The sequence below is a fragment of the Lygodium microphyllum genome, chromosome 27, assembly GCF_053477565.2.
Source record: "Lygodium microphyllum isolate KBCC chromosome 27, Lygodium_microphyllum_v1.1.10, whole genome shotgun sequence".
Taxonomy (NCBI): domain Eukaryota; kingdom Viridiplantae; phylum Streptophyta; class Polypodiopsida; order Schizaeales; family Lygodiaceae; genus Lygodium; species Lygodium microphyllum.
Window position 1 is genome coordinate 74,920,341 of NC_141161.1, and position 19,061 is coordinate 74,939,401.

General features: G+C 45.1%; 1 protein-coding gene across 3 annotated transcripts in view; it reads left to right on the forward strand.

Moving 5' to 3' along the window:
- LOC148012474 (uncharacterized) overlaps positions 1-18,670 on the forward strand; it is a 111,101-nt gene extending 92,431 nt beyond the window's left edge. For all 3 annotated transcript variants that reach the window (XM_087669473.1, XM_087669474.1, XM_087669475.1), the window contains 4 exons: positions 17,579-17,693; positions 17,773-17,927; positions 18,021-18,146; positions 18,257-18,670. In XM_087669473.1, the coding sequence (XP_087525599.1) occupies positions 17,579-17,693; positions 17,773-17,927; positions 18,021-18,146; positions 18,257-18,508 (648 nt within the window). In that variant the 3' untranslated portion in view covers positions 18,509-18,670. The remainder of the gene's footprint in view (positions 1-17,578; positions 17,694-17,772; positions 17,928-18,020; positions 18,147-18,256) is intronic.
- The last annotated feature ends 391 nt before the right edge of the window (positions 18,671-19,061 follow it).

Below are 19,061 nucleotides of genomic sequence, written 5' to 3' on the forward strand. Positions count from 1 at the left end.
ATAAGGAAGATGATGAAGACAGCCATGAACCACAAACCACAATGTTCTCCTGAAGGTGTGTGAGGGCAGTGGAGAGGCTGGAGAGAAAAGGTGACGGATTGAATGAATCAGCTGTAAAGAATGAGTGAGAGAGTGGCCTATAAATAGACACAGTCAGTCTAGGGTGGTGCCCCTTTTTGGGGTTGCAAACCCTAAATGCAAAAAGCAGAAATGCAAAAATGCAAATTGTGGGTGAAGGGTTTCTCAACACCCCCTCTTAGGCCTAAAAAGGGGAACAAGAGAAGAGTGAGCTGGAGATGCAATTCTACATACTGAAGAATGCTCATGCAGTAGGTGCCACTTGGACAGTGTCCCTTGTGGGGAAATTGTTCACTTGCCCAAGCAGCCTAGTACAAAGATGATGAAAACATGCAATGCATAGGAGGAATGTTGGACTTTGTGTGGTGCCGAGAACCATAAGGATATGCCTGTACTCGAGCTCGGGAGGTGGCTTCATGTTGACCAAGGGACGAAGAAGATCCACCTTGTAATCTGAGAATACCACCTGAAAGGAGACCTTTGAAGATAGTCAGGAGACTGGATGAGCTATAGAACCCGAAACTCAACCTCTGGAGAGAAGCCACTAGCTTCGTGACTCCATGCTAGAAGAAATATGAAGGCCTAGCTACCAAGTCATTGCTGAAGACCCAAGGATCCTGATCTAGGTAGATCCTTTAGATCTTGGGTATGAGTAGAGAAAATGATTACTCAAAGGAAAGCCACTCCTCGAAAGTGAAAGGTGGTGGTGTGCGAAGAACTTCATGGCACATAGGGTCCCTCTTTGAATTGGAAGGAGTAGAAGTAGGAGCCCCCCTTGAAGTCGAAGAAGAACTAGAAGCCCCTATGAGGGCGAAGTAAGAGAATCCCCCTTTGAATCCCACTCTGAGAGAGAAAGGGAATCCAACCCTCATGGCTCACGGACTGTGAAGCATTTGATGAGGAAGGAAGTGCCGTCGGTCATGCCAAAGAAGGTATTTGGGGCTAAGAAGAAGAAGCCAGAAAGCACCCAGAAGTGGCCTTTGGAACTTGAGTGGAAGAGGGTGGGGAAAGAGGCTCAGGATGAGCCAAGGGTGGGGAACAGTTGTAGGCTCTCAGGAGAGTGGATTGTGGAGGAGATGTGGGCCGTGAAAGCCACGGTCCTAGAAGTGGGTGGCGGAAATCCCCACACAGTGGGTGGTCTCCAAGAGGGCTTATCGCCTTGGAAGGTCTTAGAGCCTCTGTGTGCTTGAAAGGACTTAGTGCGCGTCAGGTGCGGCTTATTGCCTCGAGTATAATACTCTAATAGTCGATGTAGAACGATCTCTGTGGCCCAAAAAGGAGATGTGGGACAAGGATTCCTTGGTGGAAGATGCATATACTCCAGAGGGATGGGGGGCAAAGGTCGAAGTCGGCAGTCTACGGTGGGATGACCGTTCGTGCCGCAGTAGGAACACCTAGTAGACTAGCAATCTATTGGTGGAGACGCCATGGTACCGGTGTGGCAAATTGAAGAAGGGAGGGTGGCAGGGAGAAAAGGATATCTCTCAATGCGTAGCGGAAATGATAGAGAGATCAAATGTAGATGCCGAACCTGCCACCGGTCTTTGTCTTCTTTGATGAGGAGGATCTTTGTGGGCAAACACAGACAAGGAAGGCTAGATCTGAGTTTATGTATTGGAAATCTCATGTTTGATGAGGAGGATCTTTGTGGGCAAACACAGACAAGGAAGGCTAGATTTGAGTTTATGTATTGGAAATCTCATGTCTGGCCTCTTTATGTGCAGCTGAAAGTGGCTCAATCTATCATGATTAGTACGATCTCTTGTTTTCTGCCCTTGCTTCCCTAGACCAAGAAGTCTCTCTTGTAGCCCATCCGATTTATGTTGTGGAAAGAGAAAGGGAATCATTTGGGTTAGGTGTGGATATCTTGGCAACATGTTGCCATCGGGGCTAAAGAGTTGGAGCTAAAGGAAATAACGATTTATGGTCAGGTAGTAGGATATTCTCCAGCTAGGGCCCAGCTTGGGGACTAGCTTCACTCCACGCTGCGCATTGGCACAACGTAGATCGTGGAGGCGGTTCTAATGGGCCAAGGGATCTTCATGGTTTGGCTTAGCTCGGCAAATGCAACTCGTGAGTTACTTGCCAGCTCACCCTATGCGTCCACGAAGGGGGTCATATACATGGTCCCTTGGTACAATGGCTTCACTGTGGAGGCATTTGCACTCCACAATAGGTTTCTTTGGCACCCGGTCAAACTTCTCTTTCCCGGCCTGGCGATAGAGTATTGCTAGTTGGTGGAAGACTTTGGACGGCTCTTCAGCACGGTCCTTCCCGTGTCTTTCGTGAACGTAGTGACAGCTACAGGAGTCCCAAAGGTACGGGTGGTAGTGAAAGAGGTCAAGAATATCCCATAGTTCCTAGAGATTGAGGTAGGCAGACACTCCTTTAGATAGCAGGTCATTGTGACTGGGCAGCCAGGGCAGTGCTTGCACTGCCATGACTTTGGGCATCGGGTAGTAGAGTGCACGCGCTTCAGTGCTAGGGCGGCTCCGCCAATAGGCCCACAGGTGGATGCGGATGGTTTCACACGAGTACAGAATGACAGAAAGGGAGATAACAGGGGGGGCGTAGGGAGCTCCTCAGACACAGCTACGGTAGGGTGCTGGAGAGCAAGTGTTCCCCCCCCCCCCCATCCCCGCCCCTCCCACAGGAGATGAGGAGCCCTAGATGCCGACATCCTCCACCCATCGGCTATCTAGCTCCTCCCTTCCTTACACAGCCACTAGTTCATCTGTCCATGCCGCACGTCACACTTACCCGAGACAGGCGCAGCTGCTACCACGAGTTTTTTTTGCAGTGGGCCATGGTCTTATTTGAGAGTTGTGGAGTGCGGAGTTTTCCCACTATCCCTAGAGGTGGGAATCTTCGTGGTACGCAAGGTTAGGAGCGGCAAGGTCCATCTCCTAGCACCACAGGATGGACCAAACTACGCCTTCTTTTGTCAGACCTCTCACATAGGAGACTGGACGACGACTCAGGTGGAGGAAAAGGTGAAGAGCTAGGTGGCAGACCACAAATCCCAGTGGATGGGAGAAGGTGGACTGACACTTTTCTCCATGGGAGAAGGTGGACTGACACTTTTCTCCCAACAATAGTCGGGTTGTATGATGGACATCCCCTGGTGGACAGGGGCCAAGGTCCCTCATCTGAGTATTATCTTTCGAGCCCCCCCACAGTGGAGAGCACCAGCAGATGTGATTGAGTGGCTCCTGGCATAGGCAACCCGTTTCTGCCAGTGTACGGAGTCTCGCCTCTCTTAGCTTGGTTGATTGATGCCCTAGTTGTACCACCAGGCACATCCATCACCCCCATGGTCCGCCAAGCGAGGGCTACCATGGGAGAATGGAGCTCACCATCCAGGTGGGTAGTGACGTGTATCTGCATGCCTCATAGCTCCTCTTCTTCGTCTGCAGCTTCCACACCGAACAGATGCTTGTTCAGTTAGTCACATGTTTCCCCATGAGTCGCTCGAGAGGCATTATCAGTCTTCTCCCCAAAGGGGGAGACAGGTTGGAGCTTTCCCAGTGGAAACCGATCACCTTATTGTAAGTGGCCTATAAGGCACTGACAAAGATGATTGGTAGGCGACTACGCCCTGTGCTTCTAGACATTATCCATGACACACATACAGGTTTTGTCCAGGATAGGAGCAACCTCGACAATGTATTCACCTTCTTTGAGGTGACAGAGTGGGCTTATCACAGTGGACAGAGACTGGCCGTACTACTCTTGGATTTCGAGAAAGCTTATGATAGGGTGGAATGGGGTTTCCTAGAGGGCACCATGGTGAGGTTGGGTTTCCCCTAGGCTTGGATTTGTGGGGTCTTCGCACTTTACAGATCGGCCACCAGCAGGGTTCGGCCACCAGCAGGGTTCTCATAGGTGGTAGGCGAGGGGAGGAGTTTTGGCTGGAGAGATTGGTCCGGTAGGGCTGCCCCCTGGCCCCATACATGTTTCTACTCTTTGCAGAGGCGATGTCCCATTTCCTCAAGGTCTCAGGTGAGCAGATTACGTAGCCTCCGACATCCCGTGAGGGAGGAGACGGAGTTGCTAGACTCAGAGTATGTATATGATATAGCACTCTACATTGAGGACAATGAGTTGATGCTCGAGAGAGTGAGGCTGGCTCTTGAGGTGTTCTGTTCTGCAGCTGGGGTAAAAATCAATTGGCGGAAGTCAATTGGTTTCCTCACAGACCCGGACTCTAGCACGGAGTGGGGCGTTCACTTGGGATTTAGATGGGTGAGCAGAGGGCAGACCGTCCATTATCTAGGGTTCCAAGTGGGACTCGACATCACTTCTGCCCTGGAGTTTCTTCGAGTGCTCGATTCTATTCGGAGGAAGCTGACATACCGAAGCACAGCTTGCCTCTCAATAACTAGTCTAGCCTTGGTGGTTAACCAGGTCCTCCTAGCGACGGCCTGGTCATCGCCTTGTGTTGGTGCTTCTCCTCATTCTGTGCAGTGCAGCTTCGCTGCCTAGTGCAGAACTTCTTGTGGTCCGGGTCAGATGGCTCTAGGGATTCCAAGGCGAAGGTGGCATGGGCAACCATCATACGTCATCGATCAAGAGGGCTTGGGATCATAGACCTAGAGTATCAGAGTATGGCTCTCTTGGGCAAGCTAGTCCTATTGTAGGAGGGTCTTTAGGAGTGTAGACTAAGGCTCGGTGGTTGAGTGGAGGCTGTCCCTTAGATGGATCTTCATGGCAGCCCAGATCACCTTTCCTACGTAGCTTGCTCCGCATGTGGTAGGGCCTCCGTAAGGCCCTAATCCAGAGCCCCCTAGGATGCCACGAGGAGATAGGCCGTCAACCGGTGATCTGGAATCCCTTGGTCAAAGATCGGGATGGGGCACAGATTGGTGAGCGCCCCCATATCGAGTGGGTTGGGTGGCAGGCCGGCCTGGGTCGTACCATCAGGACATGGTGGGAGATGTACAGGTTGGCGGACGAGGAGGTGTTGTAGCGAGTATCAGGCTGTTAGAGAGGAGTGGAGCTGAGAAGGGTGATAGATGCAGCAATACCTCAGGAGTGGCTTGCTCCCGCGATATGAGAGTCGATAGAGCCCGGGGACGTAAGGGCCGCTAGGTTTTCACTAGCAGGTATTCCCCTCTAGGTGGCCGGTAGAGTGGGTGGCACTCCACCAAGGACTTTCTTCACCGTGTAGGAGGGAGGGCATCTGGCTCTTGATAGGGAGGCAGCAAGACGAGGGGATTGCTGTCCTTTCATGGAGGAGGATCCGAGTGATTGGCCTTTAGGGAAAGACATGGCGGTTGTATCCTTTTGTCTTCTGGGAGGAGTTCAAGGAGTGGCACCTTTGGATTTGGGAGGGCAAGCCACTTGATGAGCTAGAGTGGGATGCACCTTTGGATTTGGGAGGGCAAGCCACTTGATGAGCTGGAGTGGGATCTAGGGGAGTGGCTATGGCCAGTCACTGTAGTCGCCAAGAAGCCACCAAGGCTCCTAGAGTACACTGCCTGGATTGGCAGACACGTACTAATGCAGGAGGATATGGATTGGGCGCTTCGCGTAGCAGGCACTGGGTGGAGCATGGCATCACAGAGCCTTTTAGACGGACTTTTTGGCTCTTGATAGGGGGTAGCAAGACGAGGGGATTGTTGTCCTTCCATGGAGGAGGATCCGAGTGATTGGCCTTCAGGGAAAGACATGGCGGTTGGACCCTTTTGTCTTCAGGGAGGAGTTCAGGGAGTGGCACCTTTGGATTTGGGAGGGCAAGCCACTTGATGAGCTGGAGTGGGATCCAGGGGAGTGGCTATGGCCAGCCACTGCAGTCGCCAAGAAGCCACCAAGGCTCCTAGAGTACACTGCCAAGATTGGCAGACACGTACTGATGCATCCATGGAGGAGGATCCGAGTGATTGGCCTTCAGGGAAAGACATGGCGGTTGGACCCTTTTGTCTGCTGGGAGGAGTTCAGGGAGTGGCACCTTTGGATTTGGGAGGGCAAGCCACTTGATGAGCTGGAGTGGGATCCAGGGGAGTGGCTATGGCCAGCCACTGCAGTCGCCAAGAAGCCACCAAGGCTCCTAGAGTACACTGCCAAGATTGGCAGACACGTACTGATGCAGGAGGATATGGATTGGGCGCTTCGCGTAGCGCAGGCATTGGGCGGAGCACGACATCACAGAGCCTTTTAGACGGACCTTTTGGCGTTGCCTATGGGATAGTTGGAGACTGAGGAGGGTATCGTATTTCTTATGGGTGGTGGCACATGGAGGCTTGGTGGTGGGAAGTTGGCAGTTGGCTTGCCCAGATGCAGGAGGAGGGAGTTTGTAAGCGTTGCACACAATAGCTTTTGGAAACCCCAAAACACGGCCTTTGGTTGTGCGAGGTGGCACAGCTAGTTTGGAGAGAAGCATGCCGCATCCTTCGCCGCATGGCTCCCAGCCTTGGATGCATCTCTTGGGGAGCTTTCTGCTGACAGGTAGTCAGCCAGGGCTGTCACCTTCTGTATGAGGCCGGGATGTAGGACACGATATTCATTATCGAGGCAAGGTCATGCGCAGTGGTCGGTTTGGATGCTCTACCCGTCTGCCAGGTATTGGAGCCCACAGCAGACAGCTTTGAAGTATGGGAGATCATAGGGAATCTTACTGGATGGCATATCCGAAAGGGGCGGTGTCAGGAGGTTTTTGGCAGAGAGAGACTTTCAGTACATGCAACCTTAGCAAAGCTCTGGACCTCCATCATCCACTCCCTCCGCGGACGATGGGATTAGGTGTAAGGCGAGTCTAGGGCTTGTCAGGAGCTTCGTTGTTATTTCATGTGCACTTGGGGCAGCCAAGACCCATTTTTCGAGATACAGGCAGGCAACCCCAAATGGCGTTACACCCCTTCTCCATGGCTTCTTGCCCCCATCCCCCCTAGACCGCCCTGAGAGGCTTGTATATTTTATATATTTGCGACTCTGCATCAGCTCCAGTTAGTCTATTGAACATGAGTACTTCCTTGTATTCAAAGGTTTTTGCTTGAAGTAATATAATTAGACACTCTTTATTCGAAAAATAAAACAATAGCAGAATCGGGGCTGAAAACAGTGGCAAACAACAAGAGATGGTTGGGCAACAAACGCCACTAGGTGGATAGCATTCTGGGACAGCTTCGGTTGAGATATCTTCTGCATAGGGGGTGTGGACAATGAAGCTTTGGCATATGCAAGATGTAAAAATGAGATTGACTGAATGGGAGGGCAGCCTGTCTATTTATAGAAAGTTTGGGGCCTCCCAAATCAGGGTTTGCATGTGGGGCACAAAATCTCTCTAGGACCATGTTTCGTTTTAATGAAAGGTTTAATTTCATTAGATAATTTGAGTTTTGGGGCTGTTTAAATAAAGCTAATGTAGTTCTTGCTTAAGACCCCACCCCCTTAGGCCCAAAATTGGAACCAGAAAGGGACTCCAAACAAGCCCATGCCCTTTTCCTTTTCTATTCCCCAAGGTGTTCCACCTTAAATCAGCCAAGGCATTGGGCAAAGGGTGCATATCGGTTGTCTAGTGACTTACCAAGACTGCAGAGGCAATAGTAATCTTACCAAGGAAGCCCAAGTGTTCACCCTAGAGAAGTAAGAGCATCGAACAAGGGGTGCATGTTGGTTGCCCAATGGTCTACTAAGTCCAAAGCGGATGGAAATATAGCGGATTATCTTCTTCTTGTTCTTTTTTTTTTTTGGAGGGATTTTGCTTGGTTTTAAAAGATTTATCATTAAGGGTTTTCAGCGAGTTTCCAGCCTATCGAGTAATTGTGTCTCAAAGGGAGAAAGATAAGGGATGGTCAGCCCCAAGACCTTCCCAAAACAAACAAGCTATCCTTGCCACTATTGGGTGTCGATGATGAAGAATAGTGAGAGGGAGTATATGATAGAGGCAAAAAAGCTTGGAGGAAGCAAGCTAGACAAGCTGAGCAAGCAAGGGAGATTGCTCTTGTCGATTGCCATGCGCAATGTTGCGAATATGATGGGTCCTGACTCAACCACTCCAAAGATCGAAAATGAATAAATATACACAAATACATGTTTACAAGAATAGAATGTTGATGCTTTGGAGTTTTGTAAGAGGCAATGCAAATACTCATGCTCATGTAAAATGCTATGCAACGGTGCCCACTTGGATATTGCTCTCGCAGGGGAATCGTTCACTTGCCCAAGTGCCCTTTTATAATCATGATCATCTTGATGATATAGATGATGATATAAAGTACAAAAGAAATACATAATGACTGAATCAATGTGTAAGCAACACTTTTGAGTCATTTTTGAGCTGTAAATAATGGCTGGCAGCAGTGATAGTAGCAATCTTTTGCACACTAAGAAGCTTAAGGGTGCACACAACTTTGCTATATGGCAGAAGCAACAACCATGGATCCAGATGAGTGGGATGAGTTAGATGAGCTTGCGGGCTCTACCATAGAACTTTCAGTGTCAGACACGTTGCTCTTCAACATAGAGAAACTAAAATTTGCCTATGATATGTGGCAAAGACTTGAGGAGCTATATGCTTAGGAAAGTGCAGCCAACAAGGTTTATTGGTTGAAAAATTTGATGGACCTTCATAGGAAGGGAGGTCTTGCCATGTTTGTACATTTGAATGAGTTTTACTCTATTTTCAGCTAGCTGATTTCTTTGGAGTTTCACATTGATGAGGAGTTCAAGGCAACATTCTTTCTATGCACTTTGCCTGAAAGTTGGGACACTTTTAGGACAGCAATGAGTAATTCTAATGCTATGCTATTATATTTAGATGTGGAGAGATCTTTACTCATGGAGGAACTAAATAGGCAAAATATTTCAGCAAACAAGTCTTTCAATGCATTGCATACTAGAGGCGGATCCTAGTAGAAGGGTAACTTTGACAACAAAGCACACAACAAGTCTCGCGGAAAAAATGTGGTGTGCCATCATTGTGGCAAGAAAGGGCACTTCAAATGGGATTGCTTTAAGTGGAAGAAAGAAAAGGACAAAGGCAAAAACACTGATGATAACAAAGATGAGAAAAAGGACAGTCAACATGCAAAGAGAGCAGTGTGAAAATCGAGAAAGTCAATATAGTCAGTCACGAGAGTGACAGTGGCAGTGATGTACTCTTTGCTTCTTCTTTTAGTGCACAACCATTGATTATAGATTCTGAGGATGACATGCATACGTGGATTCTTGATACAAGTGCTTCATTCCATGTAATATCACATTGTGAGTGGCTCTCTAACTATAATGGTGGTAGACTTGGAGTTGTCCACTAAGGGGACAACTATGCATGTGACATTACAGGAATTGGTAGTGTGCAGTTGGCATTTCAACATGGTTCATTGTTCACTTTTCATAATAGATGCATGTATCCTAGCTCTAGAAGAGTTTAATAAGCATAGGGCAACTAGATGATAAAGGCTATCATACCACTTTTGGGGATAGCAAATGGAAGATATGTACGGTCTCTAGGATTGTTGCTAAAGGCTCTAAAAGTGATACTCTGTATCCATTACATGTATCTAGTGTGCGTGATCATGTTGTCGCCATAGCCGAGCAGCCAAGTGTGTCTTTATGGCATAGTTTGTTGGGGCACATGAGTCAAACTGGAATGAAAGTGCTTTCTCATTTGGGTTATTTGTTGTGTTTGAGGTATGTTGATTTTGACCATTGTGACCATTGTATCTTTGGCAAGCATGCTCAACATCACATAGAAAGTCTCTTTCATTAAAATCTTCACCCATAGAGTTGATACATTTAGATGTATATGAGATGCTAGGGTTGTCTCTAGGGGGAAATAAATATTTTATTACTTTTGTTGATGATGCCACATGCAAAGTATGGGTTTATCCGATTGGTTGTAAAGATGAGGCTTTGGATAAGTTTAAAAAATTCATGGCACTTGCTGAAAATATGACCAACAAGACATTAAAGTGTCTTTGCTGTGACAATGGTGTGGGATATGTATCCAAAGCCTTTGGATAAGTTTAAAAAATTCATGGCACTTGCTGAAAATATGACCAACAGGACATTAAAGTTAAAGCCTTTGTAAAGATGAGGCTTTGGATAAGTTTAAAAAATTCATGGCACTTGCTGAAAATATGACCAACAAGACATTAAAGTGTCTTGCTGTGACAATGGTGTGGGATATGTATCCAAAGCCTTTTAGGCCTTTTGTTACAGCAAAGGGATAAAAAGGGAGCTCATTGTCCCTTACAATTTGCCCCAAAATGGTGTCGTAGAGTGTATGAATAGGACTATTCAGGAGAAGGTCCGTACCATGCTGTCTCATGTTGCATTACCTCATGGATTTTGGGCCGAGGCTGTTATGACAGCTATACACTTGATAAATCGGTCACCAAATAGGTCTTTGGGAGGGAGAGTCCCTCAAGAAGTGTGGTCGGGCAAGCCACCTTTGTATGCACACTTGAGAGAATTTGGTTGCGATGCATTTGTGCATATATATAAGGAACAATACAACAAATTGGAGCCAAAGTCCTATAAATGCATTTTCCTAGGATATGATGACGAGGGTGAAATGGGGTATAAATTATGGGATCCTAAGAAAAGGAAAATTCTACATAGCAATGATGTTATCTTCCGGAAAGATCGCATGCATAAACAATTCGAAAAGGTAGAGGAAGTCAGAAGGGTTTTGTTTCGAGAATAAATACTTGTAGGACAGCAATGAATGCTAGTTGCACGACAGCAGATACATGCTGTAAATGACCCTATAAATGCAAGGAATGATACCGAAATTAATCAGCAGGAAGTTACCCATGATATACCACAGTTTCGGCAAGAAAATGTGCCATTGGAATTGAAACCAGCCTTCCTTCGGTGGATGGGTGGTGATTCCGTGATTACAACTTAGTTATAGTAGTAACATTTATTACAAAACTAAGAAATACAAATTAACTCACAATCTTGGACAATGGACACCCTATTGGTCCCAAAACTGGCGTCCCTTTCGGTATTTCTTTAACTTAATTGAAGAAAAAGTTGATATACATGGGGATTTTCCCAATCCCTTTCGGTATTCTAACTCCCCTTGCTGTCCAAAATGACCAGCAAGCCTTCAATTTGATTTGCCCCTTGATTTGGGCAATCAATTGGCCTTCACCTGCTTTGATGGAGATGAAAAATGCCCCAAATTCATTGATTTGCTTGTCCCTTCACTTGAATTTGATTGAAAACAGCTTCAACCTTGTTGAATCCAAGTCTTGGAGGAGCTTTCAAATTTTGGCATGTTTCTTGAGGTTGCTACTAACCTCTAAGTTTTGCTTAGATTAGGGTTTATAGTAGAGGAATGTGAAATTTCTTAGCCTTTGGTGATCTTATTGCTGTAATCTTCAGTGCAAGGCTATAGAAAGGCTAGGAGATGAGAGAGAATGCTGAGAAGAGAAAATTCAGACTGTCTTTGGCAAAAATTGAAGAAAATCAGTCATTTACTGTTGCTTCCAGTCTCAATAGCCTGTAGATGCTATCGCCTGCTGTTGGGAACCCTATCCCTGCTATCGCTTGCAATAAATGTTGCCACCAGCAACCCAGATGCTATCGCTTGTAGTTTGGGGGTCCGTAGGAGATCTCGCCTGCAGCGACAACCTGTTCTTTCTTATTGGAAAAATGGAGGAAAAACTATCCCAATCAGCTCCAAGAGCTCACACGATTCACAACAGTCGAATGGTCACGTTTTTCCTCTTCTTCAACCTTCCACTAGCCTTCATGGGCAAGTTTGCCAAATGGCAGCCTTCCCAAATGGTTTTTCTAGCATTATCCATAATTAAATATTAATTTTCAGTCTTTAAATACTGAAAATTGATATAATAATTATTGCGGTTCTCAGAAAAATAATGTGACTGGCCAATAATTAAATTGGCTAGGCATTTTTCATTCCCGAGTGTCTCCGCGTCATCTTTGACCATGAGGTTGGCATTAGGTACCATTAAATGCCACTTCTCGTGTCACGAATTGACGCTTATGGCCAAATGAATGACCTAGGCCAACAATTGGCACTAGATACCAATTGCACGTGCAACATAACTTATAGCAACTTTTGCCTTTGACATCTCATGATTTTCTCGGGTCTCGAGCTTGTAAATTTACTCTAAACCTAATTACACTTCACATGTGTAATATTTACTCAACCATGTGATTAAAATTTAATCCACATGTTAAGTGAGGTTTCAAAAAATACATGTCCTCACGAGACGAACAACCGGAATAGATAGGAAAACTATTGAACCTTTTGAGCAACAAGCTATTGATATAGATTTGCAGGTTGAATAGCCAGCAAACATTGAATTTTTGTGAATCGATCAACCACCACCAAGATGGAATCATACCCTTTGGAAGAAAGTAGTTCAACAATGAAGTCAATGGACAAGGATGACCATGCCTTACTTGGAGTAGGTAATAGTAAAAGAAGGCCATGAGGTTGATGACGAGGGAGTTTAGCTTGATTGCACGTTGTCATGGGATTTTATGTTTACAATGTGAAAAATGGAGATGCTATGGATCATGTAGGTCTGCATACATGGTCTACAAGAGTTTCAGGACAGGTTACAGGACATAATGTAGTGACTCTTTTAAGTTCATTTTTGCTTGGAAATCACTTAGTTCAGCAAGTCTACTAGGTTTGAGCACGGGACATGGTATATCCCCCTGTTAGTGACTTAGGTAACTTAAGTGTGTTTGTGTGAAACTTTGGAGTTGTGTGGGACAGAACAAGGAGATTAGCGTGATTTGTGCTGCAAATCACGGGCGTGGGCTGCAGGGAGAGAGTTGGACCATAGGTGGAGCTTCCAAGGGCATGCAACTGGAGTTCAACTCAGAAACGGGCAAGATGAAGGAAAGGAAGGTAAAGTGCATCTGATGTATGAATTTTGAGAGAGAGGAGGAGAGCTATGGACCATGGTGCTGTCCTGAATAGGAAAGAACAGGGAATCCATGACCAGCAAGGTCTCTTCTTGCTTCATCTTCTTTCTCAAAGCTTTTCTTGATTTGATGCCTGGAGTGTGGTTCTTGCTCCCGGGATCTAGTGTACCACTTGGGACAGCCAAAGGTGTTATTTTTCTTGGTCTATGGGCTGTTTTGGACTGTTCAAAACTGTCATAAATAGGGCTGCCCACAGTCCACTCAATTTGGAAGAGCTTGCAAGTGATCTAAGTGCATTGATGTATTGGATATGGTCCCTAAACAGCAGGGCAACCTTGGGCATTCATTAGAGAAGCTTATGATTGGATTTGGATGCATTCTGGAGCCTTGATTGAGGGTTGGAATGCACTGTTATTGACAGGGCTGAAGTGCTTCTTTAGCTTTGACAGGGACTTGACAGAAGTATTTGATATATGTCTTAATTGTAAAGGCTTCTACCACTACTAGATTGAAGCTACATATAATTTTGAGGTGCATACCTATAGTAGTCAATGGATGGCAGCAGCATGGATCATGGATTATGATCATGGGTTATGTTATGTATTTGTGTATAAGCTGAGCTTTTGTCTCAGTGTGTCTTGGCTTCAACCCACCCTTATTTGGATGTATTTGGTAATGAGCTATGCCCATCAATGTCTTGAAAATCCCTTTGAGTTTGTTATTGGCCTTGATGCAATGGCCTCCTTATGTCCTTGGCAAATGAGCCTTTGGTAATTTACTTCTTAAACTTTGATAAGAATGCAAAGACTTTTGGGGCTTTGTTGATAACTGCCCTTAACTTCGGTTGCTCAGGTTTCAAGATTACTGAATTCTGTTGGTCATGGGCTTGGTCGCCTTCTTTTGGTGCCAGCTAGGATCTTTGAGACTAAGCACCTGGCTTTTCCAGGCCTATAGGTAATGACGACGAAGTCAAATTTGGATGGGAAACCACTTGAACAACTCCAAGTGCAAAATTTGAGGCATCTGTCTCCATGAGAAAGAGCTTCAATAGATCTGCATGGATGAGAATGGGTGCCGAGATGAAGGCTTACTTTAATTTTTGAAAAGCTTGTTCAACCTTTTGATCCTTTACAAACTTTTCTCAAATTATTTAAAATTTCTAGTATAGATATAGGTCTTCTCAATAATTTTTTAATTAAAGTAAAGATGGAACCAAAGAATCTAGATCTACTTGGCAGCAACTCCCTAAGAAAAACCAGTTTTGCACACACTGCTAGAGAGTAGGCCATGTGGACGAGGAGAAGTGTCTCTCCAAGGCCCAAGGTCTTCCACCTAAAAAGCCTCAGTAGACCATTGCGACTGCACAGTCCAATGGGGTTACGCCTTTCGCTCCTGCTTTATCTGCTCCTTCAACACCCGTTGTTGCTACTAGACATGTGGCACAAGCACAGCCTCAATAGACAGTCTCTTTCACTAACCATGAGGGACTGGCTGATTGGTCTGCAGGTCCAGATCCCGTTGCATTTTCATGCATCCATCTCACCTTCCTTTTCACCTCGTCAGGCGTTTCCTTGGTAGAGTCTTGCTACTGGACGTACGCGATGGTGGACACCTTCTAATACTACTATGTCTCTAGGTTCTTTAGGATATCCTAGGTCAGACTAGCATTCATTTTTTCGCACTCTTCGAGTTGGGCTCATAGGATTCATTGTCCTTAGCTTTTCCATTCTTAAGTCTTCCACTGCATTTACTTACACACATACAGATTCATTGCATTGCCTTTTCAATTAGTTTTTCTTTGTGTGATGTTTTGCTTTGGAGTATCTCACCATTGACCTCTGTGTTTGCAGATTCTCATCTCTTTTGCAAGGTTTTGTCTTTCAGTGTAGGACTAACTTGCAGATTGGTTTGGTCCCACATGGGTTAGAGACGTGGGGATGTGCACTGTTCCTTTCATGGTTACATCATCCTAGGAGTGCTTGCTCTTCTTCTAGCATGGCGGTTTTCCCTCGTGAGACAGATCGTGCAGCATCTCTCTCGATGCTATCATGGCGGTGACTTTTATCTTGCTCTTCCAGTGGGGTATTTCATCTACTTCATCTTCATTATCTTCTTTCATTCCTTATGATTCTTGGCACCATACGAAGACCTACATTAGACTCCTCTTCCTTCTTCGGCATCTACATCTAGGTTTAGAGGGGGTTCCTATCCTTCTTGGTATTCTACAGGCTTCAAAACTTTGTCTTCAACATTGGCTTCTCCCCCCTGTTGTACCTTTCTCCTTTGCATTGCATGATTTCATCATCTTTGTACTATGGCGCTTGGGCAAGTGAACAATTTCTCCACGAGAGACACTATCCAAGTGGCACTTGCTGGATGAGCATTCTTCAGCATGTAGCATCCTTTGTATCTCATTGTGTAGAGCACCACTTGAGCGGATCCTAAGCTGTTTCCATCGGCGGTTGTTGTCACCACACCACCATACTCCATCACATGGATATCTCATCACCTTTTTTTTTCCTCGTCATCGATACCCTTGAGTGGATGGGTAAGCTTGTACTGTTTTGTGATGTGATGGGTGTATCCTCCCTACTCCCGTCTTCTGGATCACTGTTACTCAATTGGCCACATCCCATAAAATTTAACTCACTTCAAAAATAAATAAATTCAATGTGGTTCCATTCCCCTTTGTAGGGCTTGGTATGTCACTGGGCAGTCGACGTGCACCCTTTGTCCGATGCCTTGTTCTCTCTGGGATGACTACTTGGACTCCCTTGGTAAGATAACCATTGCCTCTGTAGTCTTGGTGGGCCACTGGGCAGCTGAGATATACCCTTTGTCCAGTGCCTTGGTTGCTTTAAGGTGGGACGCCTTGGGTTAAGTAAAAATCAAAGTGACTAGCCTAACCTTTTGGCTTCGTTTTGGGCTTGAGAGGGGGTTTGAGCTAAAACACGCTTTTCAGTTGACTAGCATTCTTAAACAGCCCCAAAACACACTTAATTAATGAAAAACCCTAATAAGAGGAGTGGTTCGAGAGAGTTTCAATGGTCCCCCAAAAACCCTAATTCTTTGGGGTACCCTTCAACATCTATAAATAGACAAGCTGTCCCCATTCAGCCTCATTCCCATTTGTGTTGGTTTCACACCCTTGAGTGCAGATTTCAGCCATCACTCTACCTCTATGTGGCTATCCAGCCTTCGAGATTGTTGCCACCTCTCCATCAGCCCTTGCAGTGCTTTGGCGCCTTCCTGGAGGCTGTGTTTGGCATCTTCCAGCCATCGCTAGCATCTTCATCATCTTCTCCTACTTGCATTTGGAGCTCTAGGCGCTTTTGGCATCATCGTTTTGCAGATTGCACACTACGATTGGTGGTCACAGACTTGGGATCCGTCACCGGTGGATGTCACTCTCCGACACACTGCTCTGCCCTTGAGTATCTGTATTCATTCACTTCAGAGTTGTGTTATTCTCTCCCTTATTTTGTTTGTGTTTGAGTTTTTGAGTTTTGCGTTTAGGGTTTGAGTTTTTGAGTTTTGCGTTTAGGATTTGAGTTTTGCTTTCTGTGTCTGTGTTTGTCTCTTTGTGTTTCTATTGTGGTCGTACACTCTGTGTATTCTCAGTGCAAACCCTAGCAGTTTTCTTCACAGAACGTTGCTAGTGATTGATGGTCCTTTGGCTTGATGTAGGCTTGTCTCTTCATCTTGAATTTCTTGGAGTTGTCATTTTAGGTCTTGCACAGCTAAGCCGGAAGCTTGTGGTTGCTTTGCTTGTAGCTTTGCATTACTTTCTTGAAGCTCTTGGATTTGCTGTTGGATGCTTTGTAAAGAAGCAACAATACCTTCCATCACAGACTCCATGATGACTAGACAAGTTCATGGTAGGAGAGTCTTGCTAAACTATTATGGACACAACAAGTGCTCTTCGAGAGCTAGGAGATTGCTCCCACAACTAAGACTTGTTTATGAGATAACTTGATTATAAGAGAATGCTCGTAAGAGCATGGCTTGATTACAAGATAAGACTGGATACAAGACGACTAAGAACAAGACAAGAACAGGAAGAGGACTTACCTTGTAGGAGCCTCACAACTGGTGTTGGCAAGATTGAAGGGCTTGCATGTAGCCCATAACCCCTATTTATACTATAGCCTAGGGAGGTTAAGGGGAACACATGTTGTTATAAGAGGATGCCATGTGGCATGACATTCATGTTGAAACATGGAATGACATGCATTCTGACACATGGCATGCTGACATCAGCAATGATCCATATATCTTCTAGAATGTTCTAGAATTTTCTAGAATCTTTTAGAAATTCACAAAACTAGAACTGAATGTCACATTCATGTTGAAACATGGAATGACATGCATTCTGACACATGGCATGCTGACATCAGCAATGATCCATATATTTTCTAGAATGTTCTAGAATTTTCTAGAATCTTTTAGAAATTCATAAAACTAGAACTTGTCCTTGCTTGCATACAAATCAAGGGCTGTCCTTGCTTGAGTGTCCGTTACACATCTCTAGCAAGAATTAAAATACTAGGGTGGTTGTAGTACAAGCTTCTCCTGAGCATCGTTCTTTGTTATCTTTTACAGATTTAAGTTGTGGTCATTGCATTTTTGTCTTTTTTCCTTACAGGTCTATGAACACATTACATTTGAATCAGCCAAGCACATCAGCCTTGCATCTTTCGCTGGAATGCTGGAGCGCACAATCGTGACGTCATCAATATCAAAGACATATAGTGTGACAGGTCATTATTAACAAAAATTAAGGCTATTTTATATGTGGATTATGCTAAGTGTCTTATAGAAAGGTATTTGTTGATTTAGGTTGGAGAATAGGCTGGGCCATAGCTCCAGCTGATATTGCATCAGCAATAAAAAACATACACATCAAGATCACTGACTCTGCACCTGCTCCATTTCAAGAGGCTGCCATTGCTGCTCTGGAGAGTTCTGAGAGTTACTACACAACATTAAAAATGGTGAGATAATGACTACATCAGAAATAATCTGGGAAAATGTTTGTGCTTGTATTATCTATGATGATTCATATGGCCATTGATTTTTTTCTGAAGGAGTATGAACAGCGCTGCAATCTAGTGTGCACAATGCTCCAGAAAGCAGGCCTGAGTCTTCTGTTCAGGCCACAGGGATCCTTTTTTGTATTCGCAAAGCTTCCAGAGAGTTATAAAAAAAGTGATGTAAGCATCTTATATTATTTTGGTGCTACGTGGAGGTGTCCCACAATTCAATATATGAATTGTGAGTTACTTTCTCTTCACTTCATTTAAATCAGCATTGTGCTCTGCAGGTGGAGTTTGTTGCTGAGTTGATTGAGAAAGCAGGGGTTGCTGTGGTTCCTGGATGTGGATTTTTTCATGAGAACAAAACATGTGCCAACCATGATGCATCAAGCTGTGAAGCAACTGCAGGTTTGGGTGAATCATTAGGATGCATTAAGAGCAATGGCTATAGAAGACGCTATGTGAGGGTTGCTTTTTGCAAAAATATGTCCACTCTGATGGATGCTGCAGAGGCAATGCTCAAATGTTGCATATGCTAGGCAAGTCAAACTTGCTATGCCAGTAGAGTCATTCTTTTTCAAGGCCTTCAAAATCACTTGAGTGGAGTCATGGAATGAGGGATTTAATTCTACTGCATTGTAGTGGAGTTGTGGAATGACAGATTATAAAAATGATTTTACTGTATGTGGAATTAAAGCCAATCTGCATACAAAAGAAACAGTATCATTACCGAGTTTTGTAGGACAAGGTGTGAAGCTCTACCTAAACATGCTAAATCAATATGCAAAACTTCTCAGGTTGTAGTCAGTCTCAGCTGCGCACTACAAGGGAAGCATAGGCCATGTTTGAAGCCAAAGTGGCATCATTTATGACAATATGACCTAGAGTGAGTGACTTAGGCTCTGCAGTCTGTTTCTTATGTCTATAACTTCAAGTATTTGTTTCTCCTTAATTACGGGAAGTTATAGACATAAGAAACAGACTGCAGAGCCTAAGTCACTCACTCAAGGTCATATTGTTATAAATGATGCCACTTTCTACCCACTCGAACACCTATGACTGCTGTGTTTACATCTTGTCATGGATCTCTTC